At 46.9% G+C, this 27166-nt stretch overlaps 1 protein-coding gene across 1 annotated transcript in view; it reads left to right on the top strand.

The window, feature by feature from the left end:
• The first annotated feature begins 639 nt into the window (after positions 1–639).
• Positions 640–27166, top strand: part of MROH7 (maestro heat like repeat family member 7) — a 63890-nt gene continuing 37363 nt past the window's right edge. The window contains exons 1-10 of the mRNA XM_023187316.1: positions 640–678; positions 1544–2848; positions 17104–17177; positions 19220–19303; positions 20848–20927; positions 21148–21277; positions 23456–23551; positions 24065–24169; positions 24380–24515; positions 25173–25212. Coding sequence (XP_023043084.1) covers positions 1618–2848; positions 17104–17177; positions 19220–19303; positions 20848–20927; positions 21148–21277; positions 23456–23551; positions 24065–24169; positions 24380–24515; positions 25173–25212 — 1976 coding nt within the window. The 5' untranslated portion in view covers positions 640–678; positions 1544–1617. The remainder of the gene's footprint in view (positions 679–1543; positions 2849–17103; positions 17178–19219; positions 19304–20847; positions 20928–21147; positions 21278–23455; positions 23552–24064; positions 24170–24379; positions 24516–25172; positions 25213–27166) is intronic.

Genomic DNA, 27166 nt, shown 5'->3' with positions numbered 1-27166 from the left:
CATCGGCTAGTGGGGAAGCCAGATACTGTGAGCCAAGAGATGGGAAGGAACAAGGTGGCCTGAGAACTTTCAGGTGGCCCCCACCTGTCTAGGGTACCTGGAATTCTCTTAGCATTTGAGCTGAAACCTGAAAGGGTGAAGCAGCAGGCATTAGCTGGGGAAGGGGAGTGGAGATGGATGCCCAGCAGATGGAAGACCCAGACCTAACTGGGAGAGCCTTCCTCTTTGGAGGAAGTCAAAGGAACCCTGCAAGGGTGGAATGGAAAAGGAAAGGGACATATGGAGGGGCAAAAAGGGTGAAAAGGGGCCTGGGACCAGATACAGAAGGGCCTTTTGGGTCTGCTAACAACTGGAGGACTCTATGCTAAAGATAACGGGAAGCCATGGAGGGGTTTACCAGGGGATGGCTTAGAGGTGGTGCTGGCTGCCCAGAGGGCCAGTGGGGTGAGTGGCCTTCCTCTCTTTGACCTTCACTTCCTCATGTATAAATATTTAACTTACTCTGTGTGTGTGTGTGTGTGTGTGTGTGTGTGTGTAGTGGGGAGCTTGTTAACAGATGTGCATGCCTGGCCTGTGGACTGTGCAGTAAGTGTTGATAAAGGCACTCTTCCCTGACTTGATTTCCTTCTGCATCTCCTCCCAGGGGCCCACTCCTGCTTAAAAACACCATGCATGCAGGTGAGCTGTCCCTATGATTCCCACAGGGAGGGTGGCCCCAGATTGAGGGTGGGGGTGGTGGGAGGACTGGGGAGTTCATCCAGCAGTTAGATTGCTGCGTTGAGGCAGGTGTTTGACAGCTGCCCCATGGTCTCCACATAGCCCACTTCACCCAGAACAGGCAAACTGTTAAGGCTATAGGCAGCTTTGCCGGGGTTGCTCTGAGAACCTAGTGCCATGGGTACTGGCAGAGTAGTTCTAGCAACTTACGAGTTTGTCTCTGGCTTGGAGCACCCCAATCTTGCAAGGCTCAGGGCTCCTTGTTGGTGCACTTAGGTTACCCTGTCGCATGTGGCCAGCTGGAAGTGGGGTAACTCATAACGAGGCTCTTCCTTCCCTTTTTCTGCCTTAAAGTAGAAGAGATTCCTCATTTGGCTGTGTGTAAGCTTCCAATTGTGTAACTGGCACTGGGCTAGGAGCTGGGGTTGCCCCAGGGGCCAAGGTATACACAGTTTTTGTCATTGCAAAGTTCATCTCTAGCAAGAGCTAGACCACTAAATGAGTCACGGGAATGAAATGTGCTGAGTATTTTGCTAGAAGTAGGATTAAGCAAAGGATAATGAGAATTACCCCCATGCAATTTCACAAGCTGAGGGGATTGAGTTTGTTCAGGATCATGAGCCAGGAGGGAGCAGGTTGTGGTCAAAGAATGGAACTGAGAGACCGCGGAGGCAAGTGGCGAGTGATGGGATGGAAAGGTGGGCTGGGCACAGTCACCAGGACCTTGTAAGTCACAGCAAGGGGCTTTCATCCTAAGAATAGTGGGAGCCCTGGAAAAGCCTTAACAGGTGTGGTATGGCTGCATTTGTCTTTTCTCTCTCTCGAGACTGCTTCTGGGAGCGTGACGGTTGGCTGCTGGAGAGAAAGGGGCACTGGCATTGAGAGATCTCCAGACTGGACATGGCCCTGAGTCCAGGGGCTAACCTGGTCTTCCATGAAGACCCAAAGATGACACCAAGTCTCCCCTCCTGTGGGGCCCCAGGATTAGGGTCTGGTACCATCCCTCGGCCCCACCCAGACACGGCTCACGTGCCTATGTTGAATCTACTCCCAAGTCCTGGCTTGGCTCTCGTTCCAGATCTTAATCCTTCTCTGAGTCCCGTCTCAGGGGAGGCCTCGGGCCTGGTGCCTGAAAACACCCCCAGACCTGATGACAGCAAGGCCATAACTCCAGCCTCCCTCCAGATCACCAGTTCTTGCTCTGGTGAAGCACTGGACCTGGATTCCATGGATGTCTCAAGGCCTGAATCACAGGGGCACCTCTGTCCAGCCTCAAACCCCATTCTGAGTCCTAGCTCTGCTGAGGCCCCTAGTCTGAGCTCCGGGAACCACCCTCAGTCAAATTCTGAAGATGCCTTCAAGTGCCTCTCAAGTAAGATTTTTGAGTTGGGTCAGAGAAACTCCAACCCTTCTAGGCATGAATTAAACCCATTTATAAGGCACCATTCCAGAGAAGGCCTGGTTCTGGGCCACTGCGTCTCTAGGCCAAGCTCAAAAGCACTCCTTATCCCAGCCTCCAACTCTTCTCTCGACCTTGACTCCAATCCATTGCTCAACATGGGCTCAAGAAACACCTCCAAGCTGAACCTGAATGTAGCTCCAGATTCTTGTGGGACCCTAATCCCAGACACAAACGAGACCATCACTTTGGCTTCACATAACATCTCTGGGTCTGTTTCAAAAGGAGCCTTTAGTACCACCTGGAGCACAAGTTCCAAGGGAACCATGAATGTGGCTTCCACCAGCCACCCCAGATCTGATTTGAACATGACCATCACTCAAGCCTCATATGTGACCCTGATTCCTGGCTCCAGTGATGGTATCAGCCTCCATTCCAGCACCCATGGGCCCAACTCCACCATCTCTCCACCCTCATGCATGACTCTAATCCTGGGTTCCAATGAGACTCTGAGCCTGGACTCCAGCCTCGTGTTCAGTGACACCTCCACCTTGACACTGAGCAGTCAGCAGGATGATGCCGAGGACAACAGCATCCACACTGTACCCCTGGAGGAGAATCTGGAGAGTTGGAGTGAGGTGACCAGCATTAAGGTGGGCCAGTTCCCGCTGGGACTCCCCACCTCCAACCCCGCAGGCAAGGACGCCATGACCTTGCAAGGCATCCCTGAGGGTAAGGCCAGGGCCACAGCCCTAGAAAAAGCACTGTCCTGGAGGAATTCTGTCTTCAGACTCGTAGGGCAGGGAGAGGAGAAGGAAGGAAGGAAGGAAGGGGACAGCAGGCAGTTGATAACATATGATCTATTAATTCTATAGTAGACATCTCATAATCGGCCTCTGCTAGCAATGTGACTTGGGACAAGCTACTTAATCTCCCTGAGCTTCAACTTCCTTAACTGTAATATCAGTATACAGCCGGGCGCAGTGGCTCATGCCTGTAATCCCAGCACTTTGGGAGGCTGAGGCAGGTGGATCATTTGGGTTGGGAATTTGAGAGCAGCCTGGCCAACATGGTGAAACCCCGTCTCTACTAAAAATACAAAGAATTAGCCGGGCATGGTGGCGCATGCGTGTAATCCCAGCTACTCGGGAGGCTGAGGCAGGAGAATTGTTTGAACCTGGGAGGCAGAGGTTGCAGTGAGCTGAGATCTCGCCATTGCACTCCAGCCTGGGCAATAAGAGCAAAACTCGTCTAAAAAATAAAAAATCACTGTATAATAATACTTCGAGTCTGTCCAAATTATAAGTCTATTGTATCAACAGACTATCCCTTCCATTCAAAATGTATGTCTCTTTCTTCCTTGATACATTTCAGACCTGGCTTCTCAGGTCTGAGCAAGGCCTTGGGGTCCTGTCTGGAACCTGTGCCTCCCTTCTGTCTGTAAATTAATCCCCTGTCAGTTTCTGATGCTGTAAATATCTTTTCTTAATCAATTTTTATTTGTCCATTCACCAATACCGTATTAAGATTTTTAAAAAAGGAACATGGTTTTGTAAGTAGGTGTTCATACCTAATGAGAATCCCTTTTTTTTTGAGAGGGAGTCTCATTCTGCAGCCCAGGCTGGAGTGCAATGGCTCGATCTCGGCTCACTGTAACCTCTGCCTCCTGAGTTCAAGTGATTCTCCTGCCTCAACCTCTTGAGTAGCGGGAATTAGAGGCACCCATCACTCTACCCAGCTAATTTATATATTTTTAGCAGAGACAAGGTTTCGCCATGTTGGTCAGGCTGGTCTCGAACTCCTGACCTCAGGTTAGCTATTAGTAAATAACATTTTATTTTATTTTTTGAGACAAAAGTCTCACTCTGTTGCCCAGGCTGGAGTTCGATGGTGTGATCATAGCTCCCTGCAGCGTCAAATTCCTGGACTCAGGAGACCCTCCTGCCTCAGCCTCCCAAGTAGCTAGGACTACAGGTGCACACCACACCACCACACCTGAGTAATTTTATTTTTTATGTTTTGTAGACACGGAGCCTTGCTATGTTGCCCAGGCTGGTCTTGAACTCCTGGCCTCAAGCTATCCTGCCAGCTCGTCCTCCCAGAGCTCTGGGACTACAGGTATATTCTACCACGCCCTGCCTCTGCACATTTTAGAATGCATTTCTAGGGTTTCTTAGGGATTTTTTAGGGCCTCAAAAAAGTCTTGCTGGCATTTTTTAAAGAATGTTATCAACTTATTTACCGATTCACGTTTTCCTTTACATAGGATATATGCTTTACTAGGACTTAAAAAACTCTTCTTAGAAGTCTAGTGCACCCTGGGATGGGTTAATCATACATACTTTACGGTATTTTTTTTTTTTTTTTTTTTTTTTTTTGGAGATGGAGTCTTGCTCCGTCACCCAGGCTGGAGTGCAATGGCGCGATCTCCACTTGCCACAACCTCTGCCCCCTGGGTTCAAGTGATTCTCCTGCCTCAACCTCCCGAGTAGCTGGGATTATAGGTATGTGCCACCACACCCGGCTAATTTTTTGTATTTTTAGTAGAGATGGGGTTTCACCATGTTGGCCAGGATGGTCTCTAACTCCTGACCTCGTGATCTGCCCACCTTGGCCTCCCAAAGTGCTGGGATTGCAGGCATGAGCCACCATGCCCAGCCTATAGTATCTTATTTTCTAATAAAATTTTTGCTTGGTATTGATGATGCTGGTGATCTAGAGGAACTTTTTTTTTTGCAAGTTTTTCTTTTTTTGAAAAAAACTTTGTGGAAATATAACTGTAAATACAATTTGCTCTTTCAAACTATGTAATTTAATGGCTTTTTATATACACAGAATTGTGCAACCATCACCACAATCAATTTTAGAACATTTTCATCATCCCTAAAAGAAACCCTGCACCCCTTAGACATCATCCTCAACCCATGCCAGCTCTCAACCCAGCCCTGAGCAATCACTAGACTACTTTTTGTCTCTATAGTCCACCTATTTTGGACATTTTATATAAATAGAATCAGGTAATATGTCATCCTTTGTGACTGGCTTCTTTCACTTAGCAGAAGGTATTCAAGGTTCATCCTCTTTGTAGCATGTATCGGTACTTCATTCCTTGTTATGGCTAAATAATATTCCATATATAGACACACTACATTTTGTTTATGTCAGTTGATTGCCATTTGGGTTGTTTCTATCTTTTGGCTATTTTATTTCGTATTTTTTTGGGACAGGGTTTCACTCTGTCACCCAGGCTGGAGCGCAGTGGCATGATCTTGGCTCACTGCAACCTCCACCTCCCAGGCTGAAGCAATCCTCCCACCACAGCCTCCCAAGTGGCTAGGACCACAGGCATGCACCACCACACCTGGCTAACTTTTGTATATTTTGTAGAGGCAGGGTCTCACTATGTTACCCAGGCTGGTCTTGAACTCCTGGGATCAAGCAATCCTCTCTCCTTAGCTTCCCAAAGTGCTGGCATTACAGGCATGAGCCACCATGCCTGGCCAATTTACTAATATTTTTCTTCTATTCTGTTGATTGCCTTTTCATTTTCTTGATGGTGTCCTTTGAAACACAAAAGTTTTAAATTTTGACATTGCCCAATTTGTCTAATTTTTCTTTTATTGTTTGTGCTTTTGGTGTCATATTTAAATAAACCATTGCCTAGTCCAAGATCATGAAGATTTATGCCCATGTTTTCTTCTAAGAGTATAATAATGTTAGCTCTTATCTTTAGGTCTTAGGTACAATTTGTGCTACTTTCTGTTTATGGCGTGAGGTGGGGGTTCAGCTTCATTATTTTGCATATGGATGTTCAGTTATTATTGTCATATAATTCATAAGCCATATAATTCACCCATTTAAAATGTGTCAGCTGGGCATGGTGACCCATGCCTGTAATCCCAGCGCTTTGGGAGGCTGAGGCAGGTGGATCACTTGAGGTCAGGGGTTCAAAACCAGCCTGGTCAACATGGTGAAACGCTGTCTCTACTAAAAATACAAAAAATTAGCTGGGGCTGGATGCAGTGGCTCATGCCTGTAATCCCAATACTTTAGGAGGCTGAGGCAAGCAGATCACGAGGTCAGGAGTTCGAGACCAGCCTGACCAACATGGTAAAATCCCGTCTCTACTAAAAATACAAAAATTAGCCGGGCATGGTGGCACGCACCTGTAATTCCAGCTACTCAGGAGGCTGAGGCAGGAGAATTGCTTGAACCTGGGAGGCAGAGATTGCAATGAGCCGAGATTAAGCCATTGCACTCCAGCCTCGGCAACAGAGCAAGACACCATCTCAAAAAAAAAAAAAAAAAAAAAAAAAAATTAGCCGGATATGGTGGCACATGCCTATAATCCCAACTATTTGGGAATGGTTTGAAACTGGGAGGCGGAGGTTGCAGTGAGCCAAGATTACGCCACTGCAGCCTGGATGATGGAGTGAGACTTTGTCTCAATAAATAGATAAATAAATAAATTAATTAAATTAAAAATAAATGAAAAAATAAATATAAAATGTGTCATTTGCAGAGTGTAGTGGCTCATGCCTATAATCCTAGCATTTTGGGAGGCTGAGGCAGGAGGATTGCTTGAGCCCAGGAGCTCAAGACCAGCCTGGGCAACATAGGAATACCCTGTCTCTACAAAAAACAAAAATAAATTAGCTAGACATGGTGGTGTGTGCCTGTGGTCCCAGCTACTCAGGAGACTGAGCTGGGAGGATTGCTTGAGCCCAGGTACTGGAGGCTACAATGAGCTGTGATTGTACTGCTGCCCTTCAGGTTGGGCGACAGAGTGAGAATTTGTCTTTTCAAGAAACAAAAACAAAAACAAAACAAACAAACTGTGATTCGATGGTTTGGGTTATATTCCATTTTTTAGTGCCTCTGTTTTTGGTGCCATATCCAAGAAATTGTTGCAAAATGCAGTGTCATGAAGATTTTCCCCTGTGTTTTATAGTTTTAGCTCTTAAATTCTTTGAGTTAAATTTTGTATATATATGTAAGGTAAGAGTCCAAATTTATTCTTATTTTTTATTTATTTTATTTATTTATTTTTTGAGACAGAGTCTTGTTCTGACACCCAGGGTGGAGTGCAATGGCATGGTCTCAACTCACTGCAACCTCCACCTCCCAGGTTCAAGCAATTCTCCTGCCTCAATCTCCTGAGTAGTTGGGACTACCAGCAGCCGCCACCACACCTGGCTAATTTTTGTATTTTTAGTAGAGATGGGGTTTCACCATGTTGGCCAGGCTGGTCTCAAACTCTTGACCTCGTGATCTGCCCACCTTGGCCTCCCAAAGTGCTGGGATTACAGGCGTGAGCCACAGTGTCCGGCCCATTTATTTATTTATTTATTTATTTATTTAGATGGAGTCTTGCTCTGTCATCCAGGCTGGAGTGCAATGGTGCCATCTTGGCTCACTGCAACCTCTGCCTCCCAGGTTCAAGCCATTCTCCTGCCTCGGCTTCCCAAGTAGCTGGGACTACAGGCATGCATCATCATGCCTGGTTAATTTTTATGTTTTTAGTAGAGATGGGGTTTAGTAGAGACCATGTTGGTCAGACTGGTCTCCAACTCCTGACCTCATGATCCACCTACCTCGGCCTCCCAAAGTGCTGGGATTACAGGTGTGAGCCACAGTGCCCGGCCTATTTATTTATTTATTGAGACAGAGTCTTGCTTTGTTGTCCAGGCTGGAGTGCAATGGCGCGATCTCGGCTCACTGCAACCTCTGCCTCCCAGGTTCAAGCCATTCTCCTGCCTCAGCCTCATGCAGCTGGGACTACAGGCATGCATCATCATGCCTGGCTAATTTTTGTAGTTCTAGTAGAGACGGAGTTTCACTGTGTTGACCAGGCTGGTCTTGAACTCCTGACCTCAAGCGATCTGCCTACCTCGGCCTTCCAGAGTGCTGGGATTACAGGCATGAGCCACCACACCTGTCCCAATGTATTCTTTTTTAATTGGAAAGTTGTTGTTGTTTTTTTTCCCGGCTGAATGTGGTGGCTCACGCCTGTAATCCCAGCACTTTGGGAGGCTGTGGTGGGCAGATCACCTGAGGCCAGGAGTTCCAGATCAGCCTGGCCAACATGGCAAATCCCCATCTCCACTAAAAATACAAAATCTGCTGGTGCCATGGCACACTCCTGTAATCTCAGCTACTCGGGAGGCTGAGGCAGGAGAATCGTTTGAACCCTGGAGATGGAGGTTGCAGTGAGCTGAGATTGAGCCACTGCACTCCAGCCATGGTGACAGAGCAAGACTCCATCTCAAAAAAGAAAAAAAAAAGTTTTTTTTTTTTCAGGTTGGGTGTGGTGGCTCACGCCTGTAATCGCAGCACTTTGGGAAGCTGAGGTGGGTGGATCACCTGAGGTCAGGAGTTTGAGACCAGCCTGGCCAACATGGTGAAACCCTGTCTCTACTAAAAATACAAAAATTAGCTGATGTGGTGGCCAGGGCCTGTAATCCCAGCTACTCAGGAGGCTCCCGCTTGAACTCGGGAGGCAGAGGTTGTAGAAAGCTAAGATCATGCCACTGCATTCCAGCCTGGGTGACAGAGCGGGACTCTGTCTCAAAGGAAATAAATACATAAAATTAAATTAAAATTAAAAAGTTTTTTTTCCCCAATTTTTAAATTGTGGTAAAATATGCATAACAAAATTTACCATCTAGGCCAGCACAATGACTCATGCCTGTAATATTAGTGCTTTGAGAAGCCAAGGCAGGAAGATCACTTGAAGTCAGCAGTTTGGGACCAGCTCAGGCGACATAGCAAGATTCTGTCTGTATAAAAAACAAAAAAATCCTTACCATCTTTTTTTTTTTTTAAGAGATGATCTCACTCTGTTGCCTGGGCTGGAGTATAGTGTCATGATCTTGCCTCACTGCAACCTCCACCTCTGGGGCTCAAGTGATCCTCCTGCCTTAGCCTCCCGAGCAGCTGGGACTACAAGCACTTGCCACCATACTCAGCTAATTTTTTTTGTATTTTTAGTAGAGGCAGGGTTTCACCATGTTACCCAGGCTGGTCTTGAACTTCTGTGCTCAAGTGATCCACCGCCTCCGCCTCTCAAAGTGCTGGGATTACAGGCATGAGCCACCATGTCCAGCCAAACCTTACCATTTCAAACATTTTAAAATTATTACTATTTTTTAGGGTCAGAGTCTCACTCTGTCACCCCAGCTGGAGTGCAGTGGAGCGATGATAGCTCACTGCAGTCTCAAACTCCTGGGATCAAGTGATTCTTTCACCTCAGCCTCTCAAGTAGCTACGACTGTAGGCACACACCACCACATCTAGCTAATTTTAATATTTTGTAGAGACAAGACCTCGCTATGTTGCCCAGGTTGGTCTTGAACTCCTGGCTCAAGTGATCCTCCTGCCTTGGGTTCCCCAAGTGCTGGGATTTCAGGCATGATCCACCACACCTGGCCGTATCTTAACCTTTTTTTTTTTTTTGAGATGGAGTCTCACTCTGTTGCCAATGTTGGAGTGCAGTGGTATGATCCTAGCTCACTGCAACCTCTGCCTCCCATTTTCAAACAATATTCCTGCCTCAGCCTCCTGAGTAGCTGGGACTACAAGTGTGTGCTACCATGCCTGGCTTATTTTGGTAGTTTTAGTAGAGATGGGGTTTTACCTTGTTGGCCAGGCTGGTCTTGAACTCCTGACCTCAGGTGATCCACCTGCCTAAGTCTCCCAAAGTGCTGGGATTACAGGTGTGAGCCACCGTAACTGGCCAGCCATTTTTAAGTGAACAGTTTAATACAGTGGTATTAAATATATTGTTATGTGCAACTATTGGCACCATTTCTTCTCCATAACTATTTTCATCTTATGAACTTCAAACTCCATATGCATTAAACAATAGCTTCCCATTTTCCAGTCCCCCAGCCACCTAGGGGTGGTGGCCCCTAGCCACCACCATTCTACTGTTTCTATAATTTTCACTACTCTAGGTACCTCATATAACAACTTCATTCTTTTGCATGTGGATAGCCAGTTTTTCTTGCTCTATTTTTTGAAAAAATTGTCCTTTCCCCAGTGGATGTTCTTAGTATTCTTGTCAAAAATAGACTTACCATAAATGTGTTTATTTCTGGGTACTCTACTTTGTTTCATTGGTCTATATGTCTGTCCTTATGGCCAGTACTATGCTGTTTTGATTATTATAGCTTTGTGGTATGTTTTGAAATCAGGAAGTATGAGTCCTTCAGCTTTGTTCTTCTTTCAAGATTGTTTTGGCTATCAGGGCCACTGTTCGCTTTTTTAATAGGAGCATTTTGTCCATCAGCTCAGTTTAAAACAATGTATTTTCAAATTATAGTAGCCTTTCAAAAACTTTTTTGGGGTATAACATGGATCAGTAAAATATGTAAAGTGTGCTAGTCATCTCAAATGTATAGCTTAATGAAAATTTATGTAAGTATACACTGTGGTAGCTACCACTCAGATCAAGTCCCAGAAGCCCAGAGCTTCCCTTGTGTCCCTTTTCAATCAGTATCCCTTCTTCTGGGGCAAGATTTCTCAGCTTTGGCACTATTGATATTTTGTGTTGGGAAATTCTTTGTCGTGTGTGTGTGTGTCTATGTTGGTGGTGGGGATGGGAGTGCTGTTCTGTGCATTATGAGATGCACTCATCCCTGGACTCTACTCAGTAGATGCTAGTAGCAACCTCCCATTGCCACCCTCAAGTTGTGAAAACCAAAATGGTTTCCAGACATTGCTGAATGTTTCATGGGGGTCGGGGGGGGACAACTGCTCTTGGTTGATAATCACTGCCCTGGAGGTGACAATTCCGATTTGCATCACCATGGACTAGTTTTGCCTATTCTTGAACTTATTGCCAATAGAATACTACTGTATTTACTGTATGTGTGTGTGTGTGTGTGTGTGTGTGTTTTTGAGACAGAAGTTCGCTTTTGTCGTCCAGGCTGGAGTGCAATGGTGCGATCTCGGCTCACTGCAACCTCTGCCTCCCAGGTTCAAGTGATTCTCCTGCCTCAGCCTCCTGAGTAGCTGGGATTACAGGCATGCACCACCATGCTCAGCTAGTTTTTTGTATTTTAATTTTGATTGATTTATTTATTTTTTGAGATAGAGTCTCACTCTGTTGCCCAGGCTGGAGTGCAATGGCACAATCTCGGCTCACCACAACCTCCACCTTCGGGGTTCAAGCAATTCTCCTGCCTCAGCCTCCTGAGTAATTGGGATTAGAGGTGTCTGCCACCACACCTGGCTAATTTTTGTTGTTGTTGTTTGTTTGTTTTTGAGATGGAGTTTCACTCTTGTTGCCCAGGCTGGAGTGCAATGGCACGATCTAGGCTCACTGCAACCTCTGCCTCTGGGTTCAAGCAATTCTCCTGCCTTAGCCTCCTGAGTAGCTGGAATTACAGGTGTTAGCCACCACATCTGGCTAATTTTGTATTTTTAGTAGAGACAAGGTTTCTGCATGTTAGTCAGGCTGGTCTTGAACTCCCGACCTCAGGTGATCCACCTGCCTCGGCATCCCAAAGTGCCAGGATTACAAGCGTGAGCCACTGCGCTCAGCCATAGTTACTGTTTTGACTCTGGCTTCTTTAGCTCAACATTATGTCTGTTGGGTTCATCCATATTGTGTATTTCAATAGTAGATTGTTTTTTGTTGTTCTGTAGTATTCCATTGTATGGATATACCATAGTTTGTTTATTTATTCTGCTGCTGATGGACATTAGAATTTTTCCTATTTTTTGGATGTTATTAATAAAGTGGCTGTGAACGTTGTTGACCATGACTTTTGGTGCAGAGATACACTTATTTATCTCAGAGTAGAATTTCTGGGTCATAGTGCAGGCATATTTATAGCTTTAAGAGATACTACCAAACAGTTTTTCAAAGTGATCATCTTAGTCTTTTTGTGCTGCCATAACAAAATGCCTGAGACTGAGTAATTTATAAACAACAGGAATTTATTTTCTCACAGTTCTAGAGACTGGAAGTCCAAGATCAAGGCAGCAGCATTTGGTGTCTGGTGAGGGCCTGCTTACTGTATCCCTACATGGTGGAAGGTGGAAGGACAAAAAGGGGCTGAACTCTGTATTGAAGGCCTTAATCCCATTCTAGATGGTGGAGCCCTCATAATTTGACCACCTCCTAAAGTCTCTGCCTCTTAATACTATTGCATTGGAGATTAAGTTCAACATGAATTTTGAAGGGGACACAAATATTCAAACCACAGCAATGACTGAATTAATTTACGCTTCTACAAACTATGTGAGTTTCAATTGTTCCACATCCTCACCAACATTTGGCATTATCAGTTAAAAAATTTGTCATCAGGCCGGGTGCAGTGGCTCATGCCTGTAATCCCCGCACTTTGGGAGGCCGAGGCAGGTGGATCACCTGAGGTCAGGAGTTCGAGACCAGCCTGACCAATGTGGAGAAATCCTGTCTCTACTAAAAATACAAAAAAATTAGCCGGGCATGGTGGCACATGCCTGTAATCCCAGTTACTCAGGAAGATGAGGTAAGAGAATCGCTTGAACCTGGGAGGTGGAGGTTGTGGTGAGCCGAGATTGCATCATTGCGTTTCAGCCTGGGCAACAAAAGCGAAACTCCATCTCAAAAAAAAGAAAAAAAAAGAGAAAAATAAAAAATAAAAAAATAAAAAATTGTAGTCATTCTAGGGGATTTCTGTCTAGTGATAGTTCATTGTGGTTTTAATTTGCATATCTTGATAACTACTGATGTTAAGCACTTTTTTACATGATTATTGGCAATTCGCATATTCTTTTTTGTGCAGTACCAGTTCAAATATTTTGCGCTTTTTTTTTTTTTAATTTCAGAAGGGAACAGCATGTACATTTTGCTCATTTAAAAACATTGGGGTGTCCCTTTTTCTTATTGGTTTGTGGGAATTCTTTATGTAATCTAGATATGAGTTCTTTGTTAGATACATGAATTTTGACTATTTTTTTCAGAGTTCTGTGGCTTGAGGAAGCCTTTTATTTATCTTTAAATTAAATTAAATTAAATTAAAAATTTCTTAAAGAAATGAGGTCTCATTCTGTTGCCCAGGCTGGAGTGGAGTGGACTTGCACAATCATAGCTCACTGCAGACTCAAACTCCTGGGCTCAAGTGATCCTCCTGCCTCAGCCTCCCAAGTAGCTGGGATTACAGGCATGTGCCACACGCCTGGCTAATTTTGTATTTTTAGTAGAGATGGGATTTCTCCGTGTTGATCAGGCCGGTTTCCAACTTCTGACCTCAGGTGATCTGCTCACCTCGGCCTCCCAATGTGCTAGTATTACAGGCATGAACCACCACGTCTGGCCCTGTTCACTTTTATTAACTGTGCTTAGAACCGTACTGGTCATATAGTAGGTACTTAAAAATTTTATTTATTTATTTATTTATTTATTTATTTATTTATTTATTTATTTATTTATTTTGAGACAGTTTCGCTCTTGTCGCCCAGGCTGGAGTGCAGTGGAGCAATCTCAGCTCACTATAACCTCTGCCTCCTCAGTTCAAGTGATTCTCTTGCCTCAGCCTCTTGAGTAGCTGGGATTACAGGCGCCTGCCACCATGCCCAGCTAATTTTTGTATTTTTAGTAGAGACACCACATTGGCTAGGCTGGTCTCGAACTCCTGACCTCAGGTGACCCACCTGCCTTGGCATCCCGAAGTGCTGATATTACAGGTGTGAGCTGCTACCCTCGGCCTTAAAAATATTTTTTAAATGATTTTTAAACCAACCTAGGGCTGGGCATGGTGGCTCACACCTGTAATACGTAGCACTTTGAGAGGCCAAGGCAGGAATATTGCTTGAACCCAGGAGTTCACAACCAGCCTGGGCAACAAAGTGAGACCCTCATCTCTACAAAAAATTTAACAATTAGCCAAATGTGGTGGCATGGGCCTGTAGTGCCAACTAGTTGGGAAGCTGAAGTAGGAGGATCACTTGAGCCCAGGAGGTTGAGACTGCAGTGAGCCATGATAGCACCACTGCATTCCAGCCTGAATGACAGAGCAAGACTCTGTCTGCAAACAAAACCAAACAAAACTTAGAGAAAAGTTGAACTGGGTGTGGTGGCTCATGCCTGTAATCCCAGCACTTTGGGAGGCCAAGGTGGGCAGATCACTTGAAGCCAGCAGTTCAAGACCAGCCTGACCAACAAGGTGAAGTCCTGTCTCTACTAAAAATACAAAAATTAGCCAGGCAGGGTGGCACACACCTATAAACCCAGCTTCTCAGCAGGCGGATGTGGAAGAATTACTTGAACCCGGGAGGTGGAGGTTGAAGTGAGCCGAGATCAGCGCCACTGCACTCCAGCCTGAGCAACAGAGTGAGACTCCATCTCAAAGAAAAAAAAAAAGTTGAAAATGTACTATAAATTTTTTCCTTGAATCATTTCAGAATAAGTTTCCAAATGATGCTCCATCACCCCTGAATTTCAGAGTGTACTTCTTACAAAAAAGGATAAAATATAACTATCACAATCAAGTAATTAATATTGATACACAGCTACCATGTAATTCTCAGGCCCTATTCAAAAGTCACCAATTTTCCCAGTAATGTTCTCTACAGCAAGAGGATCCAGTTCAGAACCACTCATTGTACTTTTTTTCTAGTCTGATCTGTCTCCTGCAGTCCTCAGCCTTTCTTTGACTTTCCTGTCCTTGATACATTTGAAGATGACAGGCAAGCTATTTTTGTAGGATGTGCCTCAGTTTCAATTTGTCTGATGCTTGCTCGTGATTAGATTCAGGGCATGCATTTTTGGCAGGAATAGCACAGAAGTGATGCTGGGTTTTTCTCATTGTGTCCTGTCTGGTGCCTTATAATTTTGATTTGTTCGTTACTGATGCTGTTTGCTTTCATCACTTGAGTAGGATGGTTGCTGCCAAGGTTTTCCATTGTGAAGTCAATATTTACCCCTTTGTAGTAAATACCATGTGGTCAGTTACTTTGAAACTATGTGACTATCCCATTCCCATCAAACTTTCAATTTATTTATTTATTTATTAGTATAATATGGACTCAATTAGTTTATTTAATGGGCTATAATCCATTTTTTTCACAATTTATTGTGATACTCAAATTTTCCTCAATTTGATCAGTGGAATCCCCTTCAAGCAAACTTTTGTAGAGACCAGCCTGGCCAACACGGCAAGACCCCAGAGCTCTTTCTTTTTTTTGAGACGAAATATTGCTCTGTTGCCCAGGCTGAAATGCAGTGGCATAATCTTGGCTCACTAAACCTCTGCCTTCTGGGTTCAAGAGATTCTCCAGCCTCAGCCTCCCTAGTAGCTGTGATTATAGGTGTGCACCACTATGCCCAGCTAATTTTTGTATTTTTAGTAGAGATGGGGTTTCACCATGTTGGCCAGGCTGGTCTCAAACTCCTGACCTCAGATGATCCACCTGCTTCAGCCTCCCAAAGTGCTGGGATTACAGGCGTGAACCACCGTGCCCGGCCCCGATCAGCTCAAAACAAATAAAACAAACAAAAAACAACAAAAAAAGCATGCTTTTGTATTCCTTTGACATTTGACATGTCTTTATCATTCAGGTGTCTCAGGTTCATCCTGAGCTTTCCCCGCTTGAGTGCTGGAATCAAACATTTCTCCAAGGAGCCTTGTTCCTTTTAGTGGAGAATGGTGTTTAGAAGCTAAGATCTTGGTGTTCACTACAGTTGGGGTATCTGTACTTCTCCATCCTCTAGCATCCTCTGGTGGCTGAGAATCTGAAGTTCCAGGTTTTCATAGGTCCAGTGACCTTGTCCTCAGAAGGAGAAAGATCCTCTCTCCTGTGGTGTTCCCCTCAACCCCCTTAAATAAAGGACTCTATTGATCCTGCCCAGTCAAGTTTTCATGCCTGGACCAATCGCTGTGGCTGGTGGCATGGGACACTCTTAGGAGTGGAGCTTGGGTCCCAGGCCCACCCCTATCTGAAGAGTGGGTGCTGGGTGTGTCTTGAGGAATCCAGCTTCACTTAGCTACGTGGAATAGGGTGCACACAGGAAAGATGAGGCTCTTTCACCAAAAGAAAGTGAAGAGATTGGGGGCTGACAGAACGGCAGATGCCTCTCATAACAAGTAGGTGTTTAGCTATGAATTATGATAACTGCTGAAAGAAGAGATTCGGACAATGCACGACAAGACCATATTGGCCCTTGCAGAGCCAGAAGGTGGGGGTGGCCTTTCTCAGGACTGCCAGGCAAGCCTAGGCCTGAAGGAGAGCCTTAGCGGGGCAAGGAGGTATGGCGAGCAGTGGCCCGGGTAGAGGGAACCACCATGCAAAGGCCCTGAGGGGAAATGTGCCCAGTTCTGGAAGGAAGCTGGTGTGGCCAGAGCATAGTGAGGCGGGCAAGTGGTGGGAGATAGGGCTGCAGAGGAGGGCAGGGCACAACCAACCAGGCAGGGCATTGAAGGCCTCTGCAAGGATGCTGGCTTTGTGCTCAATGAAATGCAGTGTCACTGAAGGGTTTTAGGGAGCGGTGACATGAGCTGATGTACACTTAAAAGCTCAGTGTAGGCCAGGCGTGGTGGCTCACACCTGTAATCTCAGCACTTTGGGAGGCCGAGACGAGTGGATCACTGGAGGTCAGGAGTTCGAGACCAGCCTGGCCAACATGGTGAAACCCTGTCTCTACTAAAAATACAAAAAATAGCTGGGTGTGGTGGTGGGTGCCTGTAATCCCAGCTACTTGGGAGGCTGAGGCAGGAGAATCACTTGAACCCGGAAGGTGGAGGTTGCACTGAGCCAAGATAGTGAGTGCCATTGCACTCTAGCCTGGGCAGCAAGAGCGAGATTCCGTCTCAAAAAAACAAAAAAAAAAAAAGAAAAAGAAAAAGAAAAAAAAAAAAGCTCAATGTGGCTACTGGGGTGCTGCTGGGGTAGGGTAGGGATTGGAGGGGCCCAGAGGGGGAGAAAAGAGATGGCATGATGGCATCCTAGGTACATCACAGCTTTATCCACCTTCTCATTGAAATTGTGCCCTGCAGGAGCCTTTGATGAAGTGACCTCATGCCTGGTGAAGGTGCCAGAGAAGACAGAAGGTGGCAAAAATATGGCTCTGGTATGCCTCCTGCCCAACCCCTAGCTGACTGTCCCGGGGTACTTCCGTGCTGCCTATCCCCTCCCCCCTCCCCCCACCCAGCCCAGCAGCCTCAGCATTCCCCGTGCCTCTGCCCGGCTCTCCTTTTCTCCAGAACATTCATTGCCTTCTGATGTGCCGTATGCTTTGTTTATTCATCTACTTTCTTGTTCATCTGCCCCACAAGGACATATCCTCCATTACTCGGGCATTTTTGTCTGTTATTCACAGCTATAACTTCAGCATCTAGAACAGTGCCTGGCACATAATAGATGCTCAATAAAATATTTTTAAACAATTGAATGAATTGTGGGAGGGGCTCAGAAAGGGGCAGAAAGTCTAGAAGTGACGTTTTTTCAGGACAGTCAGGTCTAACCAGGTCTGGGCCATGCAGCAGGCTCAGGAGGCCCAAGAAGAGCAGTCTAGCAGGTGAGGCACACTTGCATTTGCAGGACTTGGCAAGGGCCAGTGGGAAAGACTAGACAAGCCGGTGGATGTGAGTGTGACACGGGGAGTGTAGACAAGGGTGCTTGGTGGACAGAATGTGGAGGAGGTGGGGTATCCATCCAGGCCCAGACATGCAGGAGGCAGGCCCTGCCTCCAGGCTGCTTCAGGGCCAAGCTTCAGTCCCTGGGGCAGTGCAGGGTGGGGATGGGGAGAGGTGACTGGACTAAGAGGAAGCCCTGCATTTGGGGAGCATTTATCCTCATCCCATGGCGTCCTTCTAGTTGTCCACTGTGTTCCTGCCATGCTGGCCTTTTTCTGTTTCTCACTCATGCCAAACTCATTCCTGCCCCGGGGCCCTTGCACGTGTTTCTGCCGGGAAAGTTCTATAAAAGGAGCACAACAAAGCAGAAGTGAGGCCCATGCCGGGTGATATGCACAGCACCTACCATGGCGCCTGCAAAAAGAAGACTTTTTATTGCTGTCGCAGGGGCCAAGGGAAAACGTCCCCTTCATCCTCTGAAGGTTTGATGAAAAAAAAAATCAGCTAACAAAGGCAGATTAATTGGAGAAAATGTACATGCATTTATTAATGAGTACACGGAGAGAAGCACAGCGTGATTACCTGCCCCCCAGTGAGGGCTCAGAAGCTTATAATACCATTTTGAGGTTACAGAAAAATGGGGGCTTGGATCCTGGCAAAACAGGTTATAGGAGGCAGGAGAAGAGAATGTTTTTTTTTTTTGAGGTAGGGTCTCACTCTGTCATTTGGGCTGGAGTGCAGTGATGCGATCTTGGCTTGCTGCAGCCTCAACTTCCCAGGCTTAAGCGATCCTGTCTTCTAGCTTGGGCTTCCTTGCAGCACAGTGGCTGGGTTCCAGAGGGAAAAAGCGGAAGCTTCCAGTTTCCTTAAGGACTAGTCCAGGAACTGGCCCAGCGTCACTTCCACATTACTCTACTGGTCAAAGCAAGTTGTAAAATGAGCCAAGATTCAAGAGGAATCTGTCTTTTGGACAGGAGGAGCAGAAAAGAACTTGCAGCCATTTTCAATGTGCTAAACTCCTCATCAAATTAATCTGTCTTTTCTTTCCTATATGAAGTTAGTTTTCTTATTTCATGGTCATTGTTTATTTTCCTTCTTCTCCCTTAAGATGATGAGAATGGAGAGATTAGTTGGATATTGGTTAATGTGTTCTCTCTCAGGTAGCAGAATGCCTCAATCTGACTTGTATGTACTGGAAGACCCATATGAAGCGTTACTAATGGTGCAATTTCAGGTTGAGAGATTGGGGCCCTTTCTGTCCCCTCCTTAGTTGACTGGAGAAGGGGGAGTACTTTGCAGTCCCTCATATCTGGTCCTCTTCCAAATGCTGGCATTCAGGATTAACTCCTCCAATCCCTCAATATTCTCCAATCTTTACCTCCCTCCAAGTTCCCCTTGTGGGAACCTCTCATTTCTCTTGCGCCAATTCTGGCTTGCCTGCAGGTGTCAGGTGGTTAACAGTGCTGTATGGGCAACCCCTGAGGACTGGGCTCAGTGGGGCTCTCACTCTGAGGTTTTGCCCTCTGCTGTCCCCTAGGTTGAGAATGTCACCACCCTTCAGAAGAGCCAGGATCTGTTGGAGGCAGAAAGAGAAAAGAAGACCATGATGAAGATGATGATGGTGGGGGAGCCACAGGCGGGTCTGCGGCATTGGGGTGGGAGGGGGCAGAATTCCTGAGTCCACCCACTGATGAGACTGCAGGGGTGGGAGGCTGAGGTGGGAAGAGGACAGGATGAGGAGGCAGGACACCGGGAATTGAGTCTCAGCTCCACCTCGAACTGCCCTCCACCTACATGGAGGGAGCTCAGGCAAGTTCTGAGCCTCACTCTTCTCATCTCACAGATGAGTGTGATAATACCTGTGCCATTGGCTTGTTGGGAGGACACAACCCAATGCTTAGTCTACAGTAAAGCCTTGCACACCCAGAAGCAGTTCTTATTACTTAATACATTCTTTTCCCAGCCATTCCTTCTGGTGGGCAACTTTAGACAGTTTCCTAGTCATTTTGATAAATACAGCCACTCCACCAGAATGGATTGGGCGGGAATAACCAATGAAGCTTCCAAAATTATATTTGTGTTCATGTACTTTACAGAGACAACCGAAAAAGCCCTTGCCCTCCATACCTTCATTTAACTAACATTAATTGAGCATCTGCTATGTGTAGGTGCTAGATCAAAAATGAGAAGCAATTAGAAGGACATCCTTTATTTTGAGACAGGGTCATGCTCTGTCGCCCAGGCTGGAGTGCAGTGGCGCCATCATGGCTTACTGCAGCTTCAACCTCCTGGGCTTACGGGATCCTCCCGCCTTAGCCTCTCGAGATTTGGAACCACAGGTGTGTGCCACCATATCCAACTGATTTTTTATCTTAAAGAAAAGGACATTTGGCCAAGTGTGGTGGCTCACGTCTGTCATCCCAGCACTTTGGGAGGCCGAGGCAGGCAGATCCCTTGAGGTCAGGAGTTCGAGACCAGTCTGACCAAAATGGTGAAACCCCATCTCTACTAAAAATACAAAAAAAGCTTAGCTGGGGATGGTGGCATGTGTCTGTGGTCCCAGCTACTCAGAAGGCTGAGGCAGGAGAATTGCTTGAGCTAGGGAGGCAGAGGTTGCAGTGAGCTGAGACTGTGCCACTGTACTCCAACCTGGGCAACAGAGCAAGACTTCTTCTCAAAAAAAAAAAAAAAAGAGAGATTTCGAGATGAACCTGGCCAACATCATAAGACCCCATCTCTAAAAAGAAAAAGCAAAAAAAAAAAAAAAAAAAATTTAAGGGACTGCAACTGGGCAGTTTTCAAGGGCCATACATGGTGATTTTTGCTTTGGGCCAGTTCCATGGTTTCAATATGCCTCCTGGAGGCCAGGCATGGTGGCTCATGTCTTTAATTCCAGCATTTTGGGAGGCCGAGGCAGGAGGATGGCTTGAGCTCAGGAGTTTGAGACCAGCCTGGGCAACACAGCAAGACTCTGTCTCTACAAAAAATAAAAATACTTAGCCAAGTGTGGTGGCATGAGCTTATAGTCCCAGTTACTTGGGCAGCTGAGGTGGGAGGAGCACTTGAGGGGCTGCTGTGACCTGCTCCTTGTGAGGGGGGCAGCCTTGGCCCTGGTGGCCTGTAGTAGCCCTGTCCTCATCAGCCCTTCTGTGGCCCCCTGTCCAGAGGCAGATCCAGGAGGAGCCACTGGATTCTCTCTCAAGCTCCGTCCGCAAGCAGACCATGGAGATCCTGACCCAGCTGAGGTGTCCATGGCCCTTTCCCTTTCCCCACAGCCCCTCTCCTCTCTTCCTCAATTTCTGCCTCCCTCCATCTCTCTGCTGTACCCTCCGCCAATCCGCCTCCACCCCTCCCCCGGTACCCTTTCCCCTCCCCTTGCCCAGTCCCTGCTTCTCAGCTCAGCCCCATCTTTAGCCACAGGGCCCCTTTCTCACCCCCTTTCTTTGTTTTCTGCCTCTTTTCCAGCCACACCCAGCCCACCCTGGGCGTGCGGGAGAGGTCGGAGCTGGTGAACATGTGTGTGCAGAGTGTGTTCTCCCTGCCCTCCGTGCAGGCCATGCAGGAGAAGGATGAGACCAAGGCTGAGACCATCCAGGTGAGATGGGCCTTCCCAGCAGGGCCTCAGGGCTGCCCCAAGTTCTGGGAGGAGATCTGGAGCTGCATCCTCCAGCTCATTGGTCTGTGGCCTTGGGCAATTCAACTCACTTCTGTTGGTCTGAGTAGGTACTTCATAAATAGTGAATGGATGAATCATTCAAATAAAGACAGTCAGCTAGGCGCGGTTGCTCACCCCTGTAATCCCAGCACTTTGGGAGGCTGAGGTGGGTGGATCACGAGGTCAGGAGATGCAGACCATCCTGGCTAACACGGTGAATCCCCGTATCTACTAAAAAAAAAAAAAAAAAAAAATATATATATATATATATATATATATATATAAAATAGCCGGGCATGGTGGCAGGCACCTCTAGGCCCAGCTACTCAGGAGGCTGAGGCAGGAGAATGGCTGGAACCCGGAAGGCGGAGCCTGCAGTGAGCAGAGATCGTGCCACTGCACTCCAGCCTGGGTGACAGAGTGGGACTCCATCTCAAAACAAAACAAAACAACACCCATCCTGTCCACTTGTTGGCCCTGCCCTATGGGAGGGATGTGGGCAGATGATGGCATGGCCAAGGGAAGCGGCCAGGATTGGGAGGGGCAGGGCTGAGGCCTAGGCTATAATGAAGACAGACTGGGGCTGAGGCCTGGAGAAGCAGAACCTCAGGAGGCTCATGCGAGCATCTTCAAACCTCTCCAGGCGTTCCTGGAGGAGGAGTGGAGGTGACCCTCAGGGTAGGATGAGGGGTAGAGAGGGTCAGTGGGGAAGGTTAAGGCAAAGGGTTTCAGCCCAGGGTGCAGCACATTCATTCATCACTTCATTTAGCAAATAGTAACTCAGTACCTACTGCATGCTGAACTCAGCACAGGAACCTTACAGCCGAGGTGAGCGTGGGGGAGATGGATGGTATCAAATAAATAAATACGAATAAATACAAAATTACACCAATCATAAATCCTGCAAGCCGGAAGTACTTGGTGCTATAAAGAGCCTGCAATGGTGGGGTGGGCGGTGGGGAGGGGAAGGCCTAGATGGGGTCAGGGGTTGTGATTGTGAAGCTGAGAGGTTAATAAAGAACTAATTAGCCCCAGAGGGTGGCAGAAGGAAGAGCATTTCTGGCAGAGAATGACAAAGTGGCAGTGTGACTGGAACCCAGAGGGTTAGGCGAGAGTTCTGGGAAGTGAGGCTGGAGAACCAGGGTCCCAGAGGTGGTGCCCTTGTAGAAGACTGGGGTGGAGCGGGTGAATGAAAAAAGCAGGCACCCCTTTTGTAGTACCAGATTTAGCCAGCAGAGGACAATGCTGCATAGTAATCTGCAGAGATGGGCGGGAAGGAGGAGGTAGGTAGGTGGTGAGCCAGGCTTTCTTGGTGGTTACGGTATATCCCCAAGGACCACTGGCTTCACGGTGTGTGCAGACTCAGGAAGTCGGACAATAACAACCTAGGAGGCACACTTAGGGAGCTGGCAGGAGAAGGGGAGGCAAAAAAGAGAGGGTCTTCTCAGAGTAACTCAAACCCACCGCCCAGCCTTGTGTACATGTAACGCCGGTACCCATAAGACAATTCCAGAATGGTGGTGTGGTTAAGGAATGAGAAACCTGGGCAGGGGAGAGATGGCTTCCTTAAGGGGCAACTTGGAAAACCTATTTGGGTCTAGTAGAAGCAATTCAAAAAAGAATCAGAGCATTTCCCCAGAGATGATGAAAGTAAGATTGGCTCTTTCATTGATCCAGCTCTTGCAGTTCCAGAGCATTTTCCCATCCATCCTCTCATTTGCTCCTCATGACTTGAAACTTCTTGTTCTGTGATCTTGGACAAGTGTCCCTGTCCCTTCATTTGTAAAATGAGAGAAACAATTTGTGGACAAGGTGATATGGTTGTGCAAATCACCAGGTAGCGGTAGATTCTCAGTGTATGCTGGATCTCCGCTTCCTCCGTCTTTAAGGTAGAAAGTGCAGAGATAATAATTAGCAATTGTTGATAAGGAAACTGTAATCCATGAGGGGAAGTAATTTGCCCAACATTACACATCAAGTTAGTCTCAGAGGTGGGACCAGAAAGCAGCTCTCCTGGGTCCAAATTCCGCCTCCTCCCCTGACCCACACCAGGGGATGCCTGGGGCTGATGTCTACTCCAGAGGTGCCCTAGTGGCTTGGTCCTCCTCCTGTCCACAGACTCTTTACCATCAGACCCTGGAGGCCCTGCAGACACTGCTCAAAGCCCTCTTTATCGAGGACCCCACTCCTGCTGGACTGAAGAGCATCTTGGAGGTGCGGAGATGGGAGGGGCAAGGAAGGGAGGGGAGGGAGGGTGGAGGGAAGAGAGAAATTGGCTCAGGAGCAGTGGAGGCCAGACCCAGGAGTGATTTGGCTTCAGGATGTCATGTTGTGTGAGTGTTCTGCCTCTCTGTCTGTCTCACAGGCCCTGTCCCAGACTCCTCCTCTCCCCACACTCTCCCCATCCTCCCACTCTCTAAATGGCTGCCCATGGTTATAGCTACTACCACATCTGTGCTCTTCCCATGTTTGTCCCTGCATCTCTCTTCTGTCTTCATGACTCTTCACCTTTCATCTCTCTCCTCATTGACTTCCTTCTTCCCTATAGTCTGTCGGTCCTATTCTGAACTCCATCTCTCCCTAAACCCCAAGAAGAGGAGGAGGGCTGTGGTGACCTTTATGCCCTCTCTGGAAGCTTCCTGCTGATGGGTGAAGGCTGGCCTGTCCACCCAGCAGCAGGGGCTGGCATCTAACCTGTAGTTCTGAGTCTTGCTTTTTATCCCACAGGCCCTGGGGCCTTGGATGAACTCTGGGAAGGCCCATGAGCGAGCACGGGCTGTGAACAGCAATGTCTCTGTGTTGAACCACGTGCTTCTGACTCTGCCTTTCTTTGTGAGTGGCCCCTGGGAGGGGTAGAGACTCTTAGGGAGAATCTTCCCACTTCTGAAGGAGCCTGTGCCTCTGTTCAGGGATTCCCAGGTGACTCTTGCCATCTTCAGAGGGCTTTGTTTTCTGGGCCAGACTATCCACCTGTGTTCACCATTTAATGTGTAGCATTGTTGAACCTATAACACTCAATCCCTAAGATTGCAATACAAACAGATGCCCTTGGGGTTCCCGGCGCTGGGGCTTCTGCTGGGGAGACTCATCCTTCGCATTGGGGATCCTGATGAGGAGATTGGCCGGGAGGCTCTGGACGGCATCATCATCCTCTACACTATCCTGGAGCTCCAAAAACGTAAGCCTTATTGCTTCTGAAGGAAGTCTTCTGAGTTGTTGCTCAGTCTGGATTCAATAAAGAATCAGCTGGAGCCTTGGCATTAAGACACTGGTGGGAGATGGGGAAAACCAGCACAGGGTCAGATGGGGACTTTGGAAACTGGTGTGAAGCCCAAGATCCCATAGAACAAGGGGACAAAGGCTACAAGCAAAACTATTTTGATTTAAGCAGTCTTGCTTATTCTCACCCTTCCAAGCTTAGTTTGTGACTATCATTTTCATATTCCCTTAATACTAGGTATACCTAAGGATAATTCCCCTAACACCTTGTTTTCCTGGCTGCTTTCCCCACTAGAGACTATAATCCTATGAGGGAAGGGCAGGGCTGTATCTTGATTAGCCCTGTATTCCCCAGAGCCATCTCTGGGCTTGGCACATGGTGGGTGCTCAGTGAATATCTATTGAATGAATGAACAAAGAACAGCTTCTGTCTTAGAATCCAGAGCAGCTAAAGCTTGTAGTTGAGAGAACTTTCCTTGATTCAGCTTCAGGGAGCAGTTAGTGATGTGGTATGGGCTGATACAGGTATCCAGAGGCACTGTACCTAGAGGTGCACAGTATCGGCTGTCACTTGCCTCCTTCTTTTCTCCATCACCCTAGCTCTGCCCTAAACCAGGGGACCTTGGTATGTGGTTTAAACTCTTCTGGCTCTGGAGGTAGAGTGACCTGTGCATAAGAGCTGGTTCTGTCCCTGCTTAGTGGTGTGACCTCAGGCAAGCACTTTGTATAGGCCTAGATTTCCTCATCTGTGCAAAGGGCGCACTCAGATATAGTTCATAATTCATGCTTTTTTTTTTTTTTTTTTTTGGACAGAGTCTGCCTCTGTTGCCTAGGCTGGAGTGCAGTGGCACAATCTTGGCTCACTGCAATCTCTGCCTCCTGGGTTCAAATGATTCTCCTGCCTCAGCCCCCCTAGTAGCTGGGATTACAGGAACACATCACCACACCCAGCGAATTTTTGTAGTTTTAGTAGAGACAGGATTTCACCACGTTGGCCAGGCTGGTCTTGAACTCCTGACCTCAAGTGACCTGTCTTCCTCGGCCTCCTAAAGTGCTGGGATTATAGGTGGGAGCCACCGCACCTAGCCTAAATTCATGCTTTTTGAAAGATTAAGTGAGATCTTTTGTAAGAGCATATGTAAAGGTACTAGCTCAGTGCCACACATTATAGGCACTTGTCATATAGTTCGCCTTTTCCTGTCCCTTCAGGCTTTTGGGCTTTATCTGGTATCCTCACTCTTCTTGATCTCTAGCATTTGGAACAAAGATTTGGTCCCTGGGAGATTTACCCTGTTGACCAGGAGCCACTCACATCTCTGGAGGGTGGGTGAAGGTGGTATAAGCCATGTTAATAACTGGCTTTAGGGGTAGGAATAGGAGCCTCTGTGAGTCTATTCTGGCTCGGGAGGCTGCCTTTTTTTTTTTTTTTTTTTGAGACAAAGTCTTGTTCTGTTGCCCAGGCTAGAATGTGGTGACATGATCACACTGCAGCCTCAATCTTTCAGGCTCAAGCAATCTTCCCACCTCAGCCTCCTGAGTAACTGGGACTACAGGAGCCCGCTATCATGCTTGGCTACATTTTCTTTGTATTTTTGGTAGAGATGGGGTTTCGCCATGTTGCCCAGGCTGGTCTCAAACTTGTGGGCTCAAGTGATCCGCTTGCCTCGACCTCCCAAAGCGCTGGGATTACAAGCATGCAACACCGCACCCTGCCAAGGCAGCTCATTTGAAAAAGAAAGAAAGAAAGAGAAATAAGTAGGAATTATAGACCCAATTAGGGTTGCCAGATTTAGCAAATAAAAAATACAGGATACCCAGTAAAATTTGAATTTCAGGTAAACAATGGATAATTTTTAGTATATCTGAGATGTAATTTCACTAAAAATGATTTGTTTATCTGAAATTCAAATTTAACTTGTTATCCTTATTTTATTTGGCAACCCTAGGCCAAACTTATACTCTTAGATTTTATTTATTTTTTCTTTTTTTTAGCAGGCAAGAACCATACTCTTAGATTTGTTTATTTATTTATTTATTGAGATAGAGTCTTGCTGTGTTATCCAGGCTGGAGTGCAGTGGCTCAATCATGGCTCATTGCAGCCTCAACCTCTCGGGCTCAGGTAATCCTCCCACCTCAGCCTTCAGAGTAGCTGGGACTATAGGCACACGCCACTACGCCCAGCTTATTTATTTATTATTATCATTTTTGAGATGGAGTCTTGCTTTGTTGCCCAGGTTGGAGTGCAGTGGCACGATCTTGGCTCACTGCAACCTTCGCCTCCCAGGTTCAAGCGATTCTCCTGCCTCAGCCTCCTGGGTAGCTGGGACTACAGGTGCGTGCCACCGTGCGCGGCTAATTTTTGTGTTTTTTAGTAGAGTTGGGGTTTTGCCATTTTGGCTAGGCTGGTCTTGAACTCCTGATCTCAAGTAATCTGCCTGCCTCAGCCTCCCAAAGTGCTGGGATTACAGGTGTGAGCCACTGCGCCTGGCCCAGCTAATTAAATCTCTTCCTTTCTTTTCTTTCTTTCCTTTCTTTCTTTTCTTTCTTTCCCTTCCTTCCTTCTTTCTTTTCTTTTCTTTTCTTTTCTTTTCTTTTCTTTTCTTTTCTTT

Source organism: Piliocolobus tephrosceles, chromosome 1 (genome assembly GCF_002776525.5).
Source record: "Piliocolobus tephrosceles isolate RC106 chromosome 1, ASM277652v3, whole genome shotgun sequence".
Taxonomy (NCBI): Eukaryota; Metazoa; Chordata; class Mammalia; order Primates; family Cercopithecidae; genus Piliocolobus; species Piliocolobus tephrosceles.
The sequence above is the reverse complement of the archived record's forward strand: the minus strand, read 5'-3'. Positions and strand labels throughout refer to the sequence as shown.